This window comes from Nannospalax galili, unplaced genomic scaffold (genome assembly GCF_000622305.1).
Source record: "Nannospalax galili isolate Female #2095 unplaced genomic scaffold, S.galili_v1.0 scaffold405, whole genome shotgun sequence".
Taxonomy (NCBI): Eukaryota; Metazoa; Chordata; class Mammalia; order Rodentia; family Spalacidae; genus Nannospalax; species Nannospalax galili.
Genome location: NW_008354532.1, coordinates 3,502,748 through 3,524,986, shown reverse-complemented (window position 1 = coordinate 3,524,986; position 22,239 = coordinate 3,502,748). Strand labels below are relative to the sequence as shown.

Here is a 22,239-nt window from a genome sequence, read left to right as displayed (position 1 = left end):
AACTTTGCAAACTGGAGAAAATTAAAAGTGGAGTTGTTTTCCTTCTTTTCAGACTAACCGCCCTATCAGAAATAACTCTATAAGAACTTCCTTTAGCCATTTTATTTTGTTGAACTTGTGAAAAATTTTTCTTTAATATGTATTTTTCTAGGAAACCAAACGTCTCAAATCTTCCTTCCCTGGTACTAATCTGAAGAATGGAGATTCCATTGATTTTTCTCTCTTGGAACACAGCTCATTAACCTGCACCACCAAGGAATAGCCATATCTCCCTGAGTCTGTAACCGAGTGTCTGAAAATAAAACAAGAAACCTGTCTGGTGTCTTCCACCGCCCCCTCTCCCCCACCCCACCCTCAACAAAATCCCAAGACAGTGCCAGTTCTGAGATTCCCTTAGTTTCTCGCTGTGGAAGTTCCTGGCAGTGCGTCCTTAACACTAAAGACTTTCACATAGTTAAAGAAAGCTTCCTTTCCATCCATCATCCATTGTGATGCTTGGCAAAATCAGGGCTCCCTTCTTCTGCCATAGGCTAGGCTGACTGTAGGAAATGCGAACGTCCAGTGCAGAGAGGCCGCGCCAGGCTCCTCTGTCGGCTCCGAGCTAATCAAATCAGGGGCTGCAGAGGAACTCCCTTGGATATAAGGAGATGAGGGCTGCCCAAACCCCCCAGGGACTTCCTGACAAGGAAAAAGCAACTGTGAAAGCATCAGAGTCACAGACATCAGAAGAACCCGCTAGACAAGACCCCCCCAACAAGTCTGAGAGTGGGGCTGCTACTCTGTCCTTCCAATCCAGGGGGACAGGTGTGATTCCACATCTCCAGAGAATAATGACAATGATAGTGGTGGTAGTGGAGATGATGATGATGGTGATGATAGCACTAATAAATAATAATAATAATAATAATAGTAATAGTAATAGTAATAATACATCAACAGCTATTTCACTCGAAAAGCTGATGTAACATTTTTGCCGTCTTGACTTTTGAGATCTCCCATGAGGCCAGATGACCTGCACCGTTCATTCAAGGCAACAGACGTCTTCAAACTGTTGTTTTTGCTTTTAATTCGATTTATCCTTTAAAACAGAAAGTGCATTACATTTCAAGGATCTTGCAAAGGGGACTGCCTTCTCTTTACAAACCGAATCTCTCGTATAAATTAATAAAGGTTAAAGAAGCTAATATATCACCGTTATTAGCTTAAAAAAGAAAACAATGTACATATTCTATAGTATTCTTATGATACAAAACACTTGAAATTCAATTACAGCAACTAAATGGATTTTTATATTCTGACCCAGAGCAGTTGTAACAATTCCCACCATCTACTTTTAACACGCATTTTTATCAGAAAGGAGTTAAATTAAATACAAGCTATTGTTGCCCTTCCCTCCCCAATACTTTCTTTAAATCACTAATAAATAGCAACAAACCACTGTGCAATTTCGGAGGGGAACCCAGGTGAGAGGTCCTGCGCAGCTTCAAATCCTGGGGTCGGGCAGAGGTCTAATGCGGCCCAGGGGCGGAACAGGGAGGGCGGGGCAGGGGAAGAAAGGGTGCCAGAGTAGAGGGGATCCGCAGATCCCTGCTGAGGGGTGAGGGGGGTCTGGGGAGGGTGATAAGACTCTTTCTATTATTCCCAAGTTAAAAATGAAAGGGAACCACGTAGCGTGAATAGTTCTTAAAATGAAGGGGAGGAAGGAAGCCGTCCATCTTTTTATACCAAATTCCAAAAAAGCATTTTACATTTTAAATATTCACAATAAAGTAACTTCTAGTCAGTGTGACTCACGATTTATTTACACAGAGCCTTCAACAGGTTACTTCAATCGGTAGAGCAGGTGGGGGGGCGTCCCTTTTCCCTAGGTGGTGGACGCCCTCCCGCGTGGCTCGGAGATCCCCACCCCCACCCCCGCGGTGGCTGTCCGCCCTTCCACAGCACCTTCCGTCGCCCTGGGACCGCAGGGCTGGGGGCAGAGCCAGGATGGGGGGACCTGGACCCCCGCCGCTGGGGAAGGGTACGTGGGAGCCGCCGGGAGGCCGGTTTCAGCTGCGGGTTTTCCACGGTGCAAGTCTCGGGCTCCCTTGGCCTCCCTTCAACACGCAGTCCCTTTCCCGTTCCCTCCCCCGGCCAGGATTTCTAGGTTAAAAAAATAGATATATACATCTCAGAAAATAGTGTAGGCCCGACGGGCTGGGCGAGGCCGTGGCCCCGAGGACAGGATGACTGGCGGTCGGTCCCCGCGGCCGGGTCCCCGGAGCCGGGATGCGCACGGGCGCTCAGGACGAGCCCTCCGCCTCCGACGCGTGCAGCAGGAGGCCGCCGCCGCTCGACTTGTGCTTCTTTAGCAGCTGCGTGATTTTCTCGTCGTCCGAGTTGGGGTCCAGAGGCTTGTTGTAATCGTCGTCCTCCTCCTCGTTCTCCGAAGTCCCCTTGAGCCGCTCGGTCTCCGAGTCCTGCTTCTTCTTAGCGGTGGCCATCTCCGCCGCGTGCTTCTTTCTCCACTTGGTCCGGCGGTTCTGGAACCAGACCTGAGCGTCCAGAAACCCGAGGAGAAGAGAGAGACAGGGCAGAGAGGAACTGAACGTCGAAGGCGGTCACTCCTACCTCCCCGAGGCCCCGGATGGCCCCCATAGGCCTGACACCCTCCCCGGAGGCCTCCCAGGTTCCAGCATCAAAGTCAGTCTCTACCGCCCCACCGACCCCCCGCGGTTGCCTTAGCGATTGTAACTGAGGATTATTGACGCTGTCAGCGATTTCTCTGAAAAGTTAAAAACAAAACTTGGGAAGTTTACACGAGTTTTCCTAAAAATACGCTTGTTTTTCTGGGCTCCAATTGGAAATAGAAAACTTTCTCGCCTAGTTCCCCATAGTGACTGTGATTTTATTCCTTATTTATCTTAGATTAAGAAGTTTCAGGCAACTAAGGTATTCTGGCTCTCTAGCGATTTGTGGGGAAAAGTACAAAACTTAACCCAATATTCTCCTTTCTGTTTTTCACTTTTTATCTTATTTCAGACCGGAATCTGCACTCAGCTTCGTGCATAAGCACACTCTCCTCTCCCCTACACTCTCAATATGTGGTATAAAGTCTGATAAAATGCAAACTTCAATTCACTTGTGGTAGCAAATACTTCAGATACGCTGAAATATTCTAAAACTCAGATCAGTACAGTGCCTTCTGATTTCTTTAACCTTTACATTCCTTTAACTTTGTATTCATAAAATATAAAGTTAAAGCAAGAATTTTTGTTAGTTATTTTTAAATTGAAATGTTGCCAATTACATTATTTTTTATTATGATCATAACTATTCTTTCAAAGATTATAATTTTACTCCTGCCCAGATATTCATTTTAAATACAAATATGTTCAGTCTATTCATGATGTTTGACAGGGATCTGACATGCATATTTTAATCTAAAGTATCAACAATAAGCAACCAAATTTCCAAGTGTGTTGAATTATCCTTCTTTATGCTTCTCATGTATCTTTAGAGAATTCAAATTGTTAAGAAAGTTATTTTCTTTATGTAGCTATAATAATTCACTTCTAGCCATACAGACATATTTACGGTGACAGATGAGGACCTACGGATTAAGGTGGTAGGCTCTCTAGGCGCCCACTGCAAAAAATAATTTCGAATGTGATGGTTTCCTAACAGCCATGTGCGAAATCACTGCTGAAATATATTAAGTGATGTTTGTCAGGCAGGGAAATAAACTCTAAGTAACAGATGTGTTAATGATATTCCTTCTTAATTTTAAAGTGCAGCAATATAGCTAAAGAAAACAGACATACGGCACGAAGAAACAAATAAAACAAACTGAAATGGACAAAAGAAAACATAGGAAACCATTAGATTGAATTTACCCAGCTGGCTCAATCCCTTTATTTTCAGGGGGAGATTTCTTAAATCTGAATCTCTAAGAAATGCAGTGTACAACTCAATTATAAGCAAAGTGACATCTTAATTACAAATTGTTGTCATAGACTGCAATATCTTAAATCTGCTGATAAACTTGCTTTAAGCAGAATTCAATCCTATATTATAGTAATAATCTTGTCAAGCAGTTCAGAAATTTTCTTTTCCAAAATAAGCATCTTCATCTAAGTGAAAAGCAAGCTCACCAACTATAAGTGTAGTTCCTGTGGGTTCATTTGTTTTTTTAATCTACAAGTTAATATAGAGGCCTTGTTGTGCTGATCCCGGTTAGGAAATTATATATCTAGTGGAGCCTGAACTGACAAACAAAAGCTCGAGTGTCTTTACAAATAGAACAAATACAAGCTATCTAACCAGCCTGATCTATTCTCCCGGTTGATATTTCGGTAATGCTTTTATTCTCTGATAATGGAGAGTCTTCCTAGCACAGGCTGCTGTCTAGATTAACCTAATTTCTAAGGCAGGGGCTTGATTCCTTTTGTTCATCAACAGTTTGCCTCGGCAAGACCCCAGAGCCTTTGCAATCCCCAACCCTCTCCTCCCCTACCTCTCCTCAAGCTCCTCAGAGCGCACTCCCACCCCTACCGGGTTTGCTAGTTTGAGGAGGGGGATGTGCGCGCATGCACGTGAACACAAGGGCAACCTTGCTTAACTATCCCTCGAGGTTTTCAAGGCCCACTCACCTTGACCTGACTCTCTGTCATCCCCAACGAATAGGCCAAGCGAGCTCTTTCTGGCCCTGCCAAGTATTTCGTTTGTTCGAAAGTCTTCTCCAGGGCAAAGATCTGCTGGCCAGAGAACGTGGGTCTCGTGTGTTTTCTCTTCCCGTCTTTGTCCAACAAAATGGATCCTTGATCTGTGAGAACCGATAACCAGCAAGGGGAGGAAGAAACAACCCGTTACAAGTGCTTCACTGGGGCGTGGGGAAAAGTGCATTCCAAAGCTATGTTTTGGTGGGAAGAGAAAGCGTATCTGAGGCACACACCACCACAAGTGCACCGCTAGCTTGCGTTTGCCTGCTTGCCCACCTGTTTTGTCAAAGCCAGGTGTTTGGAGCAGCCATAAATACCCTCTGCTTAATACCAGTGTCAAACAGTGTCTCTCCCGCAACATTCCTCCGGATCGTTGCTGGAATGTTGGGGGGCAGAAACGTGACACCCGCAAAACTAAGTAGGAGTCCTGGAAAAGGCCAGTCTGGCATCTTAGGGTAGTCCGGGTGCCGAAGAAGGGTAAGTAGTTTGGAGTGAGTGTAACCAATTTTTTTTTTTAATTTTTATTTTGTTTTGTTTTCTTGGCTGCTTCCCAGACCAGCTTGGAGCAACAAAGGACTCCTTGTTTTGGCACAGAAGAGAGTTAACTCGGCCTAACACCGACACGACTGGAGGGAGTGAGAGGTGTGCGCGCAGCTTTTATTGTCGGCCCCTATATTACTATCAACACCAGTACAATAGTGTCTCCCTGACACCCCAACAGCTCATAGTCACCTTCCCAGGGGAACCTCACATGGCTCCCGAAACTTCCTGACATTACTATCACTGAACCTCATAAAAGAGATTCCTGAGACTTGGAGAAACTTCGGGGACTTGGTCATCATCAATGAAGAGTGAGAAAAGGACCCTCGCCTGGCTCTGGACACCACCTGGAGGGCTAGGAATCCGGGAAGAGCTGTGACCCACCAACCAAAAGACTAGCCAGATCTTGGGGCCACTTAGTTGACCCAGGCAAAGTTTTTGTGGGCCCTGGTCTGTGCCCTGCCACGTCTCTCTCCCTGTCCTTCTTTCTCGAGTTAGGAAATTGAGTGTAGTGATGCCCTTCAGTCCCAACACTTCCTGGACCAAGGGGTCAAGGCATAGGAAAAGCGTGGGCCCATCAGGAGAGCGGAAACTGCTCGCCCGGCTCTGGGGTCCCCTGGCCCATTTTCAGCAGGATGGCGGTGGACGAAGTGTACTGGGGAAAATGGTTGAAAAGGCGAGGTGAGGGCGTATAGGGAGGCTAGCGGTGCAAAGTATGCTTTTTGCTGGGGGTGGTGGGTAGCTGCGCTTCCTGTCCGGTTGACCGTAAGCAGCCGCTGGGTTATAGAAGGCTGAAGCCAGGGAGCCAGGAGTGGGGATTGGTAGGGACAGTCTGAAAAAGTGGGGATGTGAGTAGGAGCTCAGAGGCCTTTTCTGCTTCCCCAATCTCTCTAACCCCGAGCTGGCCTACGATCCCGGCCGGGCAGCTTCTGGAACCGCTGGGACATCAAAGTTTCGCCTATGTGCGGTGTTACACCCAGACCCACGCACAAGGTCTGAGCCCAGGTCTGCCTGAGACTTTGGCAAGAGTGAGGAGCTTGGGCGAAGTCACGCTAGCTCAGAAAAGCGCGAGCCCCTCACTAGACGCGGTGGTTCAGCCGAAATCCTGCTATTTGGACTGGAGGATGGACCGACCAGCAGGCACACTAGGGGTCGTGACCCTAGAGCAGGCAGACACCAGGTGCAGGGACAGGACGCGCGATCGTACTCACGAGGGGTGCAGGCCAGGCGTGCGTCCCTCCATGGTGGGCTCTGCATCACCCCGGGCCAGAAGATGGGCGTCCGGCCGGGCAGCTCAGCCAGTGGCTTGGGGTATCGGCCCACGGCTGCCACCGCCGCAGCGCTGGGGCTGAAATAGAGCCCCGGGGGCGGCGGCGGCGGGCTCAGGCTGCTGAAGCGGGGCAGGCCGGCCAGAAGCCCCGCCGGGGACGAGGCTGCGGCCGCAGCAGCTGCAGCGGCGGCGGCGGCCGCAGAGGCCGAGGAAGCAGAGGCGGACGAGGAAGAGGAGGAGGAGGACCCCGAGGGCGAGGCGGAAGGCAGGGCGGCCCCGGAGGCCACCGGCATGGAGGGCCGGCTCAGGATGTCGTTGATGCCGTGCGGGGTGGCGGCCGAGAGCTGCTGCGGGGGGCTGCCAAGGGACGACAGGCCCCCCGCGGCCGGGGGCTTCAGGCCACCTGGGTTGTGGGCGCCCAGCGGCGGGGAGGGTGAGGAGGACGAGGAGGACGAGGACGAGGACGAGGGGGGCCCGGCGGGCAGCGGGGGGTAGGCGGCAGGGTACAGGGGGGTCTTCATCTCGGCCATGCTGTGCAGGGCGGCCAGGGGCGGGCTGCTGAGCAGGAACGCACTCTGCCGGGTGCCCTCCATCGCCCCCACCGCTAACATCCCACGGCCAGGCCCGAGCCCGCAGCCGCGCAGGCCGGTGGCCCCGCCGGGACCCGGGAGAGCAGGAAGCGCGAGAGCGCAAGCGGGGAGTCGCTCGGCGCACCCCGGGGCGACCAGCCAACCGAAGCCGCGAAGAGCGGCCCTCCCAGCGGCGCCGCAGCAAAGTCCGAACCCGCCCGGCGGGAGGCCGCGGCCACTGGCCGAGACCGGCGGGAGTCGGCGCGGTTCCTCGTTGCTCGGCTCCTGGATGCGATCCCCCGCGCTCCTCTCTCTCGCCGCTCAAAGTGCGCGACTTCTCATCTTCTGCCCCCCGCGGGAAATCAGCAAAACAAACCCCAGGCCGGCCCCCGAGAGTTTGCAACAAAGTTAAGAGGCACCGAGCGTCCACTTTGAAGTAGGAAGATGGGGGCAGGCTTGCTTTCTTTGGGGAGCTTCAAAGGACTCCGGGTTCCGCCCCACGCGCTCCTCTAATCTCTCGCGGACGCCCTGCTCTCTCGGCCCCGCGGCTGATTCGCACTCGGCACTCGCCTCACGTGGGGGAAGAGCGTGGCCAGCCTGCGGACGGATCGCGCCTCTGGCGGCTCCCACGGCTCCGGGATTCTGCGCGCCCACGCGCCGTCTTCCCCTCTGGGCCCGCCGGCACCCGAGTGGCCAGATGAAAAGAGAAGGGACAGGAGCCGAGAAAGCCTAAATGTGAAAAGTCTGACGGTTCGGCTCGGATCGTCCGTCCACTTCTGCACCCGGGCCTGGACCCCCGCCCCAACCCCCGGCGCCCCTCTTCCTCTCACTCTCCGCCTTTGACTCTCGTCTCTCGCATTTTCTTCGCGGCTTTCTAGGCTTGGCTCTCCCTAAGCCTTGTCCTCTGGCCAAACTGACCCTCTGCTAGGCTCTGCCCCTCTCTCCTCTCTCCCTCCCGGCCTGACAGTTCGGATGAAGCTCTCAAAGGTAATAAAACATTTGCATCACTCCCTACCGCTCTTTAGGGGAAGGGAGGGGGAGATGTGGGACCAAATGAGAACTTTGAGGGACGTCACTCCAAGGCGGCCAAGGAGGGGCGGGGAAGAGGGGCGGGTCGCAGGTCGGGGGCGTAATCACCACCTCCAATAGTGCTCAGCCTCCCGCCTCGCGTCTCTCCTAGGGCACGCCCACTCGGGAGCGCCACGTCCTCCGATTGGCTGAGTCCTGCAAGCCTGGTCCAGCGTTTTTTTTGTCCCCTCCCCCGCCCACCCCCTTCGTCCGGTGGGGCGGAGCCATGAGGGGCGGGACCTGGCGAGAGGAGCTGTTCCAGTGGAACTGGCTTGGCTCAATTAATCGTGCTAAATAAAATGGAAAAGGGGAGGAGGAAGCTGGGACGAAGAGAGTATTACTTTTTAAAGAGAGGAATAATGAAAACCCAGCCCTTTTATGGAAAAGCAGCGCGTGTTCTTCCCTTGCTTCCGCCCACGCAGGTCGCGTCATCCTACCCCCTTCCCCCACCAGCTCCAGGCGCCTCACCCTGAACCGTGTCTGGACCCTTGCAAAACCGAGCTAATGGAGCAGGCATCCAGGGCAGCCCGGGCCGGGCTCCTTCTTTTGAAGGGATTAATTAAAGGCCATCTGGGCTCTTCCAGAATTGTGTAAATTAATTTGTCGCTTCTTAAGCCTATAGATGTCCTTAATCCCCTTGTAGGCCTAAAGATCGTCCTTTTCCATCTTTCCACCTCCTGCTCTCCTTATCTGTTCTTCATTTTTGTTTTCATTCTTGGATCTCCCGAGATTATTATCACTTATGGGATCTCAATTCGCTGGAGCGAAATCAGTTTAATAGGAATCTCTCTCTCTCTCTCTCTCTCTCTCTCTCTCTCTCTCTCTCTCTCCCCTGGGGTTAAACCTAGGGGCAATGAGCTATTTAATTAAAAATACTCTCCTTTATTATTTGTTGAGTTTACGTGAGACAAATCACTAAAATTCTAGCGGCAACTTAAGATTCAGAAATCCCTGGGTACCTCTGAGACAGTAAACTGTTGAAAACAGACTCAACTGTTGTTGTTGATGGTTGTTGTCCAGGTTGTCAATGGAGGTGCCGGGCTCCTGGACTGGACTTAGGACCTGAATGGTCAAATGGGCTTTGCTCCCTCTCGTTCATCTTTACGTTTTCCGCAGGCAGGGTTGATCTACTGGAGGAGAAAAACCCTCCGGATGATCAAGTAGTTAATACACCTCTGTGTGTGTGTGTGTGTGTGTGTGTGTGTGTGTGTGTGTGTGTGTGTAAGTCTGGTACAAAAGACAAAAAGAAATGCAATGAATGACTAAGAATGAAACTTGAGCAGCACTAAGGATGGATGGGGTTTGACTAAGAGTGCCATGATGCTTCTATGAGTACCAGCAGGAAAGTCGGTGGCCTTGCTCCTCTCCCTTAACCTTCTTTCCAAAGTACCGGTCTTTTAAGGGTGTTACCTTGGGGTAGAGTTTGAGATGTGAACGGAAAGGAGAGCCGTTATTCATCGTTTGCCACTTTTATTCACTTCTGAGACACAGAGGAATGCTATTTGGTCCTCTTTCTTTCCCACTTTCTCTATTAACTTCAAGACTCATCCTTTCAAGTCCATCCTTTCATGGACTTTAGGATGTGACCTGGAGGAGGTGTGGGGGGGGGTCTGCATCAATGTGAGTTACTACTAGGGATCCCAGCCTCTAGCCTCAGGAGATCTGAAGTGGACACTGTCACACTGGATCCGCAGCTGGTACCCAAATCCTATCGCTCAATCTAATCCATGGGCAGGTTTATGGGCGGACAGTGACTGTGCAACCGGGCTCTGGCTCTGGAGGGAGAGTTTCTAAGTCTCTGGGTTCTTCACAAACCAAACTTCTTTCCAGACGCATTTCGCTATGGCACTGGATCTGCCTGCACCATTATCCTGGGCCTCCAGAAGCTGTTCAGCTCCTCCAGGACGCAACATTACTGCATTCTCCCCGACTAGGAAGGAACTGAGAAGAAGAGAAGCCGGTAATCATTCAAGTTCCAGTTTCAAAAAGGACATCCCCTCCCGTAAATATTGTAATTGGGAAAGAGCTGGTCCTTTTTATTAATATTATTTATTATATATTATCATATCAGATGATGGTGAGGAGGAAACGTTGAGAAGATGTTAGAGAGAGGAGAGGAGGGAGGAGAGAAGAGATGGAGAAGGGGGGAAATGAATTTCAACCAGGCTTCAGGTAAATTGCCCTCAGTAGTTGCAAAGCTAATTGTGAACATTTCGTTTGTTCTCGTGTCAATGTCAGTCACGATGTAGAATTAAAATAATATTGTTCTTAATTCTAACAGCAAAATATCTTGGGGCCTGTGTGCCATGATCCCTGAGAGGTGAATCCTCAGTTGCAATGGGCAGCTTATATTCCGGATGCACTCTGCCCCAGACTGAAGAAAGGCAAGTACCTCTAGCCAGGTACTGTCCCGGCTCTGTCTCTAGCATTCGACAGGGGCTAGTTGCCCGGTCACTCTGGGAGCGGTCGCCCTGCCCTGGCGAGCTGCAGCGGGTGTGACAGGCTCTAACTAGTGGGTACAGTGTAACACAGGCCTCTTGAGACTCCCTTGGGTCTCCCCGGCCTCCTACTCCTCTGCAATCGACCTTTTAGTGGGACTTTTGAGAACGTGCAGCACTTGAAGCCACGGTCCCTGCGTATCGCACTCTCTGTATAGATCTATAGGTTATGCACCCATATACCAGGAAGGGCAAGACTATGCTTGAAGGCGAATGATTTGCATTTTAATTAAAAAATAAATGAAAGTTGTTTGGCAAATCCAAGGTTGCAGAAAGGGCTCACAGGGTAGGGGTGAGAAAGGGATGTGCCCCTGGACTTTGAGCCTGGGGGACAGCGGTGCGGGTGCTCCGGTTCCTGGTCCAACCTCGTCCGGGGATCTGTGGCTAGCGCTATCCACTCCCCACCCGCCTTTGACCTTTGATGCAGCGTGCCACTGCGCGACTGAGACTTCTGTGTTAACTGAAAGGAGCAGTCATTAAACCTAGGGTGACCCACGGAAGGAATGCGAATGAAACCTCAGCTAACTGTACTCAGCGCTCAGGAAAGAAGCGGGGTGGTTCTGCCGGGTATAGACTAGGGTCAAATGTCAGGATACTCCGAGGTACCTGCACAAAGGCTATCCTACACTCACAAAAAGAGAGGGGCTAAAGAGGAATTATTTGTGTCTCGGACAAAACAACACTAAAAGCACAAAACAACAACAAAAACCCACTTTAAAGGGGTTTGGTTGAACAGTCTAGATGACTTCACTTCACTTCGCTATTTGGGCCTGTTCCGGCTGAATAAGAGGAAGATGGGGTTTAAGTCGATGTTAATAAAAGGCGCTGCGTAGAAGTACCAGGAAGACAGAAGACCCGCCCCAAGCGTGGCCCAGCTGGTCTCCTGAGCAGACCCAGGAAGAGCAAGCGTGCCTGGATCTCTCTTTGCAGCGGGTAAGGGCTGTGGAATGGGAACCCGACCTTGACCCAGGTTGGGTGTAAGGAGAAAGCAAGAGATGGTTAGGGGAAGATGAGCTAGACAGGCCATCCAAGGCCCGCAGCCGAGGCCCTCCCCGCGCAGTCAGCCATGGCTAAAAAGTGCGGAAGCGGCGGTACGCAGCTGCGAAAAGACCAGGAACCGGGCTCCAGACCACCAGAACCCTTCGTTCGGGCCACCCTTCCGGCCACAGGCAGCCCCGCACCCCAGCAGAAGAACTGCAGCACCGGTATGGGAGGATTCCAAAGTCCCCAGAATACTGGAAAGACCAAAGTCCAGAAATATTTAGAAATATCTGCAACACCCAAAGTAGATTTACCTACGAATGCAAAAGCATCGCTTTTCAATTGAAAACAATCCCTCCCAGGCCCAGATCTATTAGCTTCTTCCGAAGCTTGATTCGGTTTGAAGCCTATTTTGGAATATGAGAATTGGTGCAAAATCTTGTTGGGCTTGAAGGAATGCCTATTGGTCTCCAGAGTTAACTTACAGAAGAAAATGCTAACCCAGTCCGAGGCATCGGATTTAAAGTATCTGATGTGAACAGTCATGATAAACTCACACATACATGCATATCAAACAATGACCGTTTTTAACACACTCTGTACACTAGTTTCTCCGATGGGAGTGTGTTTCGTGGGTGGGTGTCGGTCCTTCCCACCACCTCTCTCTGGGCAGCTTCTAATTCTACCCGGGGGACAGGGGGCGGGTGGTACAGCACCACTTACAGGCAGGCCAGCACTGCCTTAACGAAACCCTGAGCAAGCAGTGATCGCCCTCTTGTGGAAAAAAAAGTCTTAGCATTTCTCTGGCTCCTAAGGAAGTTAGGGTGACCATAGGGTTGGGTATTTATTTTCTCAGTAAGGCAGTCTGCCTGCGTGTAATCGCTGGACGATTTCAATAGAATTCGTTTAATTTCTTTCTGAAGCGTCAAATTCATGGCGTAAAGTACGGACCCGATAGCACTTGCTTTAATTCAGGCACGAAAGTCCTTTGGAAATGAGGATTAAGTTCTTCAATCTTTCTACCTACTGTGGTTTACACTGGTACTTGGCGCCAGTGCCACTTTCGTTGGAATTTCTTTGACTTTCTAATTTTCTACTCTAATCTTCAAACGTATTTTTACTCATTGTAGAACATTTGAAAAGTGCAGAGAAATATAGATGTATGCATAAACAGTCACCTGAAGCCCCTCCTTCCACGGCAAACCCTGGGGGTTCTTCTGGTTTGCTTTTTACCTCTTCTCTGGTCTCAATGATGAGATCTTATTGAAATATATACTATTGCATTCTTAAACTTGTGTTTGTTTTTTAACCTTTATTCAGTAGCGAAAGCAGAGACAGAACTGGCATTGGAACTGCCTACATGTAGCCTCTCATGGAAAGGGTCAGATCTGAGTTCAGTTCACTCTAACAGACAATAACCTTGTCTGAAGGTCCCTGGCAAGGTCCCTGCCCAAGCTTTCCACTGACCATCATATCTCATCGTCAAATACTGGACCATTGCACCTCAGCATTTCAGGATGCCATAATAGTAATAGCTAACCCTGAGTGTTAGTGCACTAAGTATTTTATAGTATTATCTGACAGCTCCCCGACTTAAATAGAAGTCCTTTACAAGGAACGAAATTATAGGACAGAGACTGGGATATTACACACACACACACACACACACACACACACACACACCAATCTGGCGCTAGAGTTCATATTTTTAATTGGTATATTATACTGTCCTGCTCAGTGGGAAAAAAAAAAACATTTAAACAAAAGTGGAAGCAGGGGCTGGGATGTGGCTCATGGGTAGAACAGGAGCCTGGCATGCTGCTAGAATCCCTGCTGAGCTCCAGAAATGAAAAAGCATGTGAAAGCACTCTAAATATTGTAAAATCCTAAGTGAATATAAATTGAATTATTGTATATTCACGGTACCTTGGGTTTTAAAAAGATTTTAGAGCATAATGAAAATTATTTTAAAAATTTAAATAAGAATTTAATCTCTGAAAATAAATTAGACTTTGACTTTACACAATTCAAATATTTAAGTTTCAAAAGAGTTTTAATTTTAGCTTTTGTTACTTTTTAAGTCAGCAAACTTTTTTTGTTTGGGTTTTGTTTTTAGTGGTGCTGGGGATCTAACCCCTGACTTTATACATGCTAGGTGCTTTCAAGAGACTTTTAATTTTTTTTCCTGTCTTTATTTTTTATACTTTTATTTTTTCAGGTTAGAGACTGCAACTTAATTACTGCATATCCTTTTCTTAAAATCTTCAAATTCTGCTTGTGTACAAGTCCACTGTTCATCACCTTCTCCCATCAGGAAAAGGAAAAATTCTTCCTCAAAAAAGGGAAGGACAGGACACGTGCAGTTTTCAGAGAAAGCAAGAGTAGGTAACATCCACCAGAAAAGAGGGAGGGAGCATGAGAACTAACTCGATGCTCAACTTGGACACTACTCCAAGAATGAAAACCTAGATAAATAATGGCAAGGCTGAAAGCTGGGGAGCTTCCAGAGTCCCTGCTTTCCATTTGGCATTGTAAGAGAGAACCTGTGGGGTAACCACAATGCAAAGCAGGATAACCACTAACAAAATAATGGCAGCACGGTATGAGCCCAGGAAGATTCTGTCACGGCAGTCCTCAGGCTTCCTTGGCTCTTGCACAGCAGATTCTGTGTCCAGCTGTGCCTTCATGATCACAATAGAGTACATGGAAAGTGGCTGTTGAGAGTTGAAAATGGCAAGTCATTCAGGTCACTCTGAGATGACCCCAAAGCAGATACTGCAGAGCACACAGCCAGTGTTAAGAAGATAAATGTGGCTAAAATGCAAGGAGCTGTGATGCTCAAACAGGACCTAGAAGGCGGAATCCGAGTCCCATGAGCTGTCCTGGACATCAGTGCTGTCTTTGCTGTCACTGCCACTGTCATCTCCAGCCAGGTTCTCCTGCTCACAGGCCTCTTCAGAACCAGGAAGTGTGCTGCTGAGTCTCCTCATTCTCCCTGGAGCCCAGAACCACATATCTGCTCTTCTTCAGAGCCTTCTGCTGTCTCAGCTCATCTGCCATCTGGGAGAGATCCTGCTTCATAGTGTAAGCATCCTCCCCATCTGCATAGTACTTGGGTTCCACCTCACTAACCTGGAAGTTGAGGGTGTTAGAATAAAGGTGCGAGGCTGCCCGGTTACTCTTCTTGACATGTAAGTACACATACTTAACACTAAAGTTCTGGATCATGGCCCATGAGGCCTGGTCCATTAGCTTCTGAGCTAGGCCAAGGCACCAGTATGAATGTTTCACAGCCAGTGAGATGATATGTCTGTGGAGGACATCATCAGGTCCCTCCTCCATTTTGGCCAGGACATAGCCCACAATCTTCCCATCTTCGTCCTCGCAATATAGAAGAGCTGGAGCCAGGACAGCTCATGATAGAAATAGTATTTCATCTGGCAATTCTCAGGAAGGCAAAGGATGTTGCAGTGTTGCGTGTTCATCAGGTCATCTGTCTACACACAGTGGATGTTAATTTTGGGGCAGGTAGAAACACTCTCAGACTGCAGAGAACAAGAGAGGATGCTATAGAGCACAAATGACACTGCCGACACCAACAGCTTTAAAACAGCTGGGATATCCAAACAAGGCTCACACAAGATAAGAAAAGTCTCCCACTAGCTTCCATTTCTTTTTGGCAATTCTGTACAGAACCTCATCCATCTTCTTGCAGGTGGGGTCCCAGTCATGTCCAAAACAAATGACTACCATGTGGTCCTCCTCCAAGAGAATGGCCTGGTCTAGCTGCCAGTGTGTAGATGCAGGAGCACAACATCTTGAGTGGGTCTGCATGTGAGCTGCCTCCTGTGGGTCGCCCAGATCGCCTGATCATCCTGGGAGCCTCAGTGCCTCCTGTGCCAAGGCTTTTAATTTATAATTATTTTTTAAACAGTCTCACTCTGAAATGAAGGCTGACCTCAAACTCTCAGCAGTTCTCAGCATCTTCTGTATCCTCCCTCAGCCCCCCAAGTTCTGGGACTATAGGTATGAACCATCACTTCTAACCCTTTTAAAAATGTTCTAATTCTCAATAATTACAAGCCAACTTCATGTCTTTGTTCTCTGAACCCAGTAGGGTAACTGACCACAGAATCGTAAGTAGTCTATATTGAAGCTCTAAAATAACACTCAAGGATCAGATACCTTCAAAAAAACTATTCAACCTGGCCCTTTACCAGTGCACAGTAACCTACTTGTTACCAAGAAAATCCTCAGTTATCTGGGATACTTCAGGTATGATGGAATTATGAACAGTGAGTAGGCATGATACTGAAGCTATATGTGGATAGATATGGCACAGGCATCAACCAGTCAGAAAGTATGCCTTGTCTACTGCTGTTTTCTTTGTCTTTTGGCTTGTTTGTTTTAAGACATTGTCTTTTGATGTAGCCCTAGCTGGTCTTTAATTCACCATGTAGCCCAACTTGGTCTCAAACCTGTGATTTCCTGCCTCAGTCTCCCAAGTGCTAGGATTACTGGTATGCATCATGTCCAGCTAAATGTTCTATTTATCAGCCTGAGGCTTTAAAAAGAATCTACCAGCTTCCAATTTATGTTGTATATTTTCCAAGTTGTGATCTTGGATAGGCTAATTACTCTATTTAAAACTGGTACTCACACTGGAGTGAAGGCTCCGCAGTTAAAAGTTTGTAGTGTTCTTGCAGAAGACCTGAGTTCAGTTCAGCTCCCACCATTCACATCAGAAGGCCCACAACTACCTGTAACTCCAGTTCCAGGGGATCAGATGCCTCTAACCTCCAAGCACCCCTACACTCAAGTGCACATACCCACACACAGGCATACACAAACACACACAATTAAAATGTTAAAAATAAATCTTAAGTTGACTGGGTGTGGTGATGCATGCCTTGAATCCCAGCACTTGGGAGGTGGAGGCAGGTGGATCTCTGTGAGTTCAAGGCCAGCCTAGTCTACATAATGAGTTCCAGGCCATTTGGGGCTACAGGGAAACCATATCTCAAAAGAGAACAAAATAAATTAATTAATTAATTAAAAAAATAAGGCTGCAGAGATGGCTCAGTAGTTAAGAGTGCTGCCTGCTCTTGTAGAAGACTGGGGTTTGGTTACCAATACCCACATAATGACTAGCAACCAACCATAACTCCAGCCCCAGGGGATCTGGTGCCATCTTCAGGCCTCTGTGAGCATTGCATGCACAGGCACATAAACAGATACAGTCAAAACACTCATAAAACAAAAATAAATAACATTTAGAGCACAGCATGATGCTGGAGTTTATCTGTGCATTTATTTGTTGTTTACTTATTTGTGCTGGGGCTGTAGCTCAGGGCTATATTTAAGCATACACTTCACCATGGAGTCTTATGTCCTCAGCCCCTAATATTGGATTTTTTTTTTTTTTGGTCTTTTTGAGACAGGGTCTCCCTGTAGCCCCAGCTGTCCTGGAACTCACTATGTAGACCAGGCTGGCCTCGAACTCAGAGAGATCCACCTGCCTCTGCCCCCAAGTGCTGGGATTAAAGGCATGCGCCACCACGCCCAGCCCTAATATTGGAATTTTTAAAGATAATGTGTTTTTTTTTTTATTTCTGGATTATAGTGAACTGAAAGAGTGCTGTATTAGGAACCAACAAGCATTGATTATAGCACTTAGTGTCTGATTTCCCTTATGTTTAAAGGAAAGTAAAGTGTGTCTATATGAAAAGTTTCACTCTAGTATTCACAGCATCATTATTCATAATAGCCAAAAGTAAAAGCAGCCCAAGGATTCATCAACTAATACACAAATAGATAAAATGTGATATATTCATACAGTGGAATATTATTCCACAATAGAAGGGGATGGAGGCCTAGGGAGATGATTCAGTAATTAAAGCATTTCCTATACAAATGTGCAGAATTCAGATATCCAAAACCCACATAAATGCCAGATGGGTGTGATGAGCTGCCATGTAATTCCAACCCTCAGATCGCAGAGACAGGGCAAGTTGTCAGAAAGCTCTGAGTTCAATCAAGACCCTGTCTCAATGAAAAGGCAGAGAGTGACTGAGGAAGACTCCACTCCAGATGTGAACCTCTAACCTCCATAGGTATGCATATACACATACAAACACACCACACACACATACACAGGAGGAAACAAAAAGGAATGGAGTATTCACAAACGCTAAAATGTGGGTGAACCTTGAAAACATTGTGCTAAGAAGCCAGCTGAGAAAGAACACATGGTATGATTCCATTTATGTGAAATATCCAAATAAGTAAATCCACAGAGACAGAAATAAGTCAGGGATACTTGGAGGTGTGGCAAGGACAGAGGTGGTGAAGGAGCAAGAATAGAGGTGACAAAGGCCAAGGGGCTCTACTGAGGGTCAGTGCATGTTCCAAAATTAAACTCTGGTCAGAACTGCACAACTCTGAATATTCCAAGAACCCCTGAAATGTGCACTTTAAATTGGGAAATTTTATGGTATGTGAAAATAAAGTTCAATAAAATGGTTTTGAAAAAAAGAAAGGAAAAGGATTGTGAAAAAAGAAAAAAAAAAAGGCCAAGAATACAGGTGTAAGCCCCGCTTAAAGTGAGGTGTGCCGTGTGGGTAGGGTGCACTATTGTCTTAACCTGTGGAAACTCATCGGGGAAAGGAGTGCAAAGTGCAGACTGGCCTGGGCCTGAATCAAAGCATAAGAAAGCATCAAGAAAAAATGGTGCCTCTTTAGCTACTACCCCTCCTATGTTTTCTTTATGTTTCCTATTATAGATAAGATGATAGTAAAAAAAAAAACAGTATGCATTTTCAGTGTTTTTATTATTTCAGAGCCATAAAGTTCATGAATCAGGTCTCTGCTGACACAGAGATAAAGAAAAGGCATGCAGAGGATTTGAGCCAAGAAACACTGATGTCCTACTGGGTGCCTGCTCTCCCTCTCAATCAAGATCTGATTACCAAAAGATGACAGAACATAAAAGTGCCATCAAGATTTAAACTTTTTCACTCTTCCCTATAACTCACCCTGTAAATGTGCTGCGTGTGAGGTTCACTACAGCAAGAAAGTAGAGATGTTGCAGAATTCTATACAGCATACGCTGCCCGTTACAATGAATAATCTGGGTCCATACACTTGCTCCTTAGGCCTCTGAAATGTCAAGGTGCTCCAATTCTGCTTCCTCAAAAACATACTGCAGATGAAGAACAGGAAAGGGTAATTTAAAATGCTTAATAGGTTAATTACATTTAGTCTTGTATTTGTCTAATGCAGACACTGGTCTGGTGATACAGCTACGAGACATCATGGGCCAAGAAAATGAATCAGATATTTAATGGATATGTGGAAACGGAAATTTTCTTGTAAAATTACAAAAAGGCAAGCCAATAATATACTAAACCATAATAACGTTTATCATTGAAATTCTGAGCAGGCATATTAGATCCTGTGTCCTTTCCTCCTGAAGGTATTTCGCAAAAGAATGTTTGAATACCACATTCATCCTTTATAGATAAATATATCTTACTGGCTATTTTCCATCACAAACAGATGGGCTCGCCACATTTCATTATTTCCATAGGCTAAAAACATGGAACATGGAAGCAAGACCCTGATTATCAATGAAGCAGCTCTGTCCAGATCAGAATTTAAAGCTCCTTGCAGTAGGATATTAGGTAAGAAGCTTAAAGCCCTTAGCACTCAACAGTGGCAGTTTCCCCCCTGTATTATGCTGTAGGGCTTCATACGTGATTTCTCTTTCAAAGTAAGGCTTTGACTTTGGTTGAAATATGAAGTCCTTGAATAGACTGAGCAAGATGGCTTTGCATGTTATAACTCAAGGTATAATGAACTTAGCAACTTCATGCCTCAGAGTAGGCTTTAACAATGGCAGATGGAGGCCCAAACTGACTACATGGACCATCTGAGGTGAAGAAAGAGACCAGGCTGGACCAAAAGGTCTTCATGAAGAGAGAGAGAAAATAGTGAAATAGTCTTGATAGTCATTTCCTTCAGAGAAACAGAGGCAGAGACATAAACCCATAGCTTCTAATGCCACACCTGATCTGGAAGTCAAGAATAGAACCTGTGTAAAGTTTTCCAAAGTTAAAGATAGAGCCATGCTTGGTTTTTGGTTCCCTCTCAAAGCATAGCAGTTCTGTATGTTTACATTTGAGGAGAGCGAAAGAGAGTGATACTTGGAAGATTTTCTATCATTTGAGCCACTCTTGAGCAAATGTCCAAGCGTGTCACCTGGTATGCATCTGTGTGCACCTGGATGAAGAAACCATGTAGTAACCTGGAGGCTGTTTAGCCCAGAGCATATACACAATAAAGACCTCAAATTCAGACTTCAGAAGCTGCCTCCAGGAAGGAATGAGGTAGTCCCCCCTTGTTATTTTCTACTATGCATGGTTCCAGCTATGCATAGTCAACTGTGGTCCAAAAATAGTAAGTAGAAAATTCAAAAATTAACAATTCCTGGTTTTTAAACTGCTCACTGCCCCAAGTAGCAGGATGAAATGTCATGCCATCCTGCTCCATTCTGCCAAGATCACAAACGAGTCTTTTGTCTCATGTACTCATGATGTATGCCCTGATTACGGTATCTACTGTGGTAACATCATGGTGCCAGTGCTCAGGTAATCCCACTGTAGTGATCAAAGCTCAGTTATATCACCTGCGACATTTACATTACTCACCTCATCCAAAGAGTGTAAATTCAGCACAGTCATGTGTTTTGAGAGAGAAAATTCACATAAGTTTATTACAGCATATTGTTATGATTGTTTAAAATTAGCTTTTATGGATCTCTTACTATACTTAATTTATAAATTGAATGTTATCCTAGGCATGTGTCTATAGAGGAAAATGAAGTACATGTAGAGTTCAACTCTGCACAGTTTGAAGAACCCACTGGGAGTCTTGGGATGTATCCTCTGAGGTTAAAGAGATAATACAGCATGCACAATTCCCCCTCTCATTTTAATAATGTCTTGTTCTTAAATCAGCCCTGAGAGGGATAACAAAAAAAAAATCTTCTTTTGGGAGAGGAGAAGACGAGAGATAGGGTTTCACTATGAATCCTAGGTTGGCCTGGAGCTTCTTAAGGACCATAGCCTGGCCTTGATCTCACAACCCTTCTACTTGAGCTTCCTGAGTGCTGGAAATACAGGCATGCACCACTGCAACATGCTTCTTCTAGGTCCCCTCTTAAAGTAGCCTACCAATAACTTGACTTATATGTGTAAAGACAGCTAGTAATGCAAGGCAGTTATACTTGAACCTCTAAGTACCTTGCCAGTGGCCCAGTTATCCAGAACTGTGGGTAGGAGGCAGCTGAAAGAGAATTTTGGTCAGAAAGAAAGCTGCATGTAAGACAAAACTGCATCTAAGTCAGGCCATCTCACTGCCGAGTGTGCATTTGTGTACTTTCCTTAGACTATTATTATGCATTTTTGTAGAAAGTTAAAAGGAAGAAAATGAAAAGGAAGAGACTGAAGATGATAAAGAAGCATATGTTTAGGGAATCCACGGGAAGGCGAAGATAGCGAGGAGGTAAGCCTGTGCTTGGGGTTGAAGAATAGGAGATGTGGCTCAGTACAGAGAAATACAAATGCTCAAGATAGGTGAACAGAAAAAGGACTGCCCATCAGGTAAGCAGGAAATGTCCACTGCATGCAAAGGCTGAGGGAAGAACTGGTAATGTGCGGAGGGAGAAAACTAGAAAGCTGTGGAAAAGGATGGGTGGCTAGGTTAGGAGGTGGGTTAAGGCTTACTCAGCTGCAGTGTGCAGCTCTCCAGTGGCTGTCTGAACTTTCCTAGAACGGGATGACTGTGATTCAGCACTCTCCCTACCCCACTGCCCTTCCTGGAAGGAACTGGGACTGTCTGGAGATATAGGGATAGTGAGTAACAGGGCTAGTGCCACAAATACAAGGAGACTGACCCTGCCTTCCTCCACTACTCCATTATCCGGTTTCTATCATTTAGGGTCGAGGCTTTAATATGGGTGTGCCGTAGGAAGACAGCCTTTTCTATACAGACTTGCTGTATCTAGGGCTTCTGTGGCTCAAATATAATTGTCTCCGAGTTCCATCTTCAAACCCATTGTATATGCACCAATTGTATAAAAAGGTGGAAATTCAATTTGACTATGGTGCTTAGAAGTAGAGTTTTGGAAAGTGATTAGGATCAGGTAAGGTCATTAGGGTGGAGTCGCCATGACTGAATCCTGATGGCTTGATAAGCAGAGGGAGAGAGACAAACACAGACACATGCATTTCCTGTATCCTGCCACATGGTGCTCTATGCCACTTTGGGACTCTCCAGGGAGAAGGTCATCACCAGAAGCCAAATCAAAGGGGTCATTCAATCTTGGACTTTGAAGCTCTAAAACCATGAGGCAAAATAAACCTCTTCTCTCTAAAGGTAGTCTGCCTCCAATACTTTTTTTGTTTTAAAATTTTATTTAAATATTTTTTTATTTTTGTTTTTGTTTTATGTTTATTATATATTTTTTTATTTTTTGGAAGAAGCATTTCATTAAAGCTTTAACATACTCATTAACAATTTCCAGAGCAGAATACATCTCTTTAAAAAGTGGC

The 22,239-nt window shown here is 46.7% G+C and overlaps 1 protein-coding gene and 1 pseudogene across 1 annotated transcript; both read right to left on the bottom strand.

Moving 5' to 3' along the window:
• Nucleotides 1-1,049: 1,049 nt before the first annotated feature.
• Nucleotides 1,050-7,270, bottom strand: Nkx6-1 (NK6 homeobox 1). Its single transcript, XM_008851768.3, has 3 exons — nucleotides 6,452-7,270; nucleotides 4,632-4,804; nucleotides 1,050-2,534 (listed from the first exon to the last, which is right to left on the bottom strand). Exons 1-3 carry the CDS (start codon nucleotides 7,119-7,121, stop codon nucleotides 2,283-2,285), a joined length of 1,095 nt encoding a protein of 364 aa, XP_008849990.1. The 5' UTR covers nucleotides 7,122-7,270; the 3' UTR covers nucleotides 1,050-2,282.
• Nucleotides 7,271-14,475: 7,205 nt separating this feature from the next.
• LOC103748996 lies at nucleotides 14,476-20,367 on the bottom strand (annotated as a pseudogene).
• Nucleotides 20,368-22,239: the final 1,872 nt, after the last annotated feature.

What these genes read in the sequence shown, in the direction of transcription:
- Nkx6-1 (XM_008851768.3), bottom strand. Translation starts at nt 7,121, where the DNA reads ATGTTAGCGGTGGGGGCGATGGAGGGCACCCGGCAGAGTGCGTTCCTG. An exon ending in ACGCCTGGCCTGCACCCCTC is followed by an intron (nt 4,805 to 6,451) that starts GTGAGTACGATC and finishes CGGTTCTCACAG; the next exon opens with ATCAAGGATCCATTTTGTTG. An exon ending in TGACAGAGAGTCAGGTCAAG is followed by an intron (nt 2,535 to 4,631) that starts GTGAGTGGGCCT and finishes CTGGACGCTCAG; the next exon opens with GTCTGGTTCCAGAACCGCCG.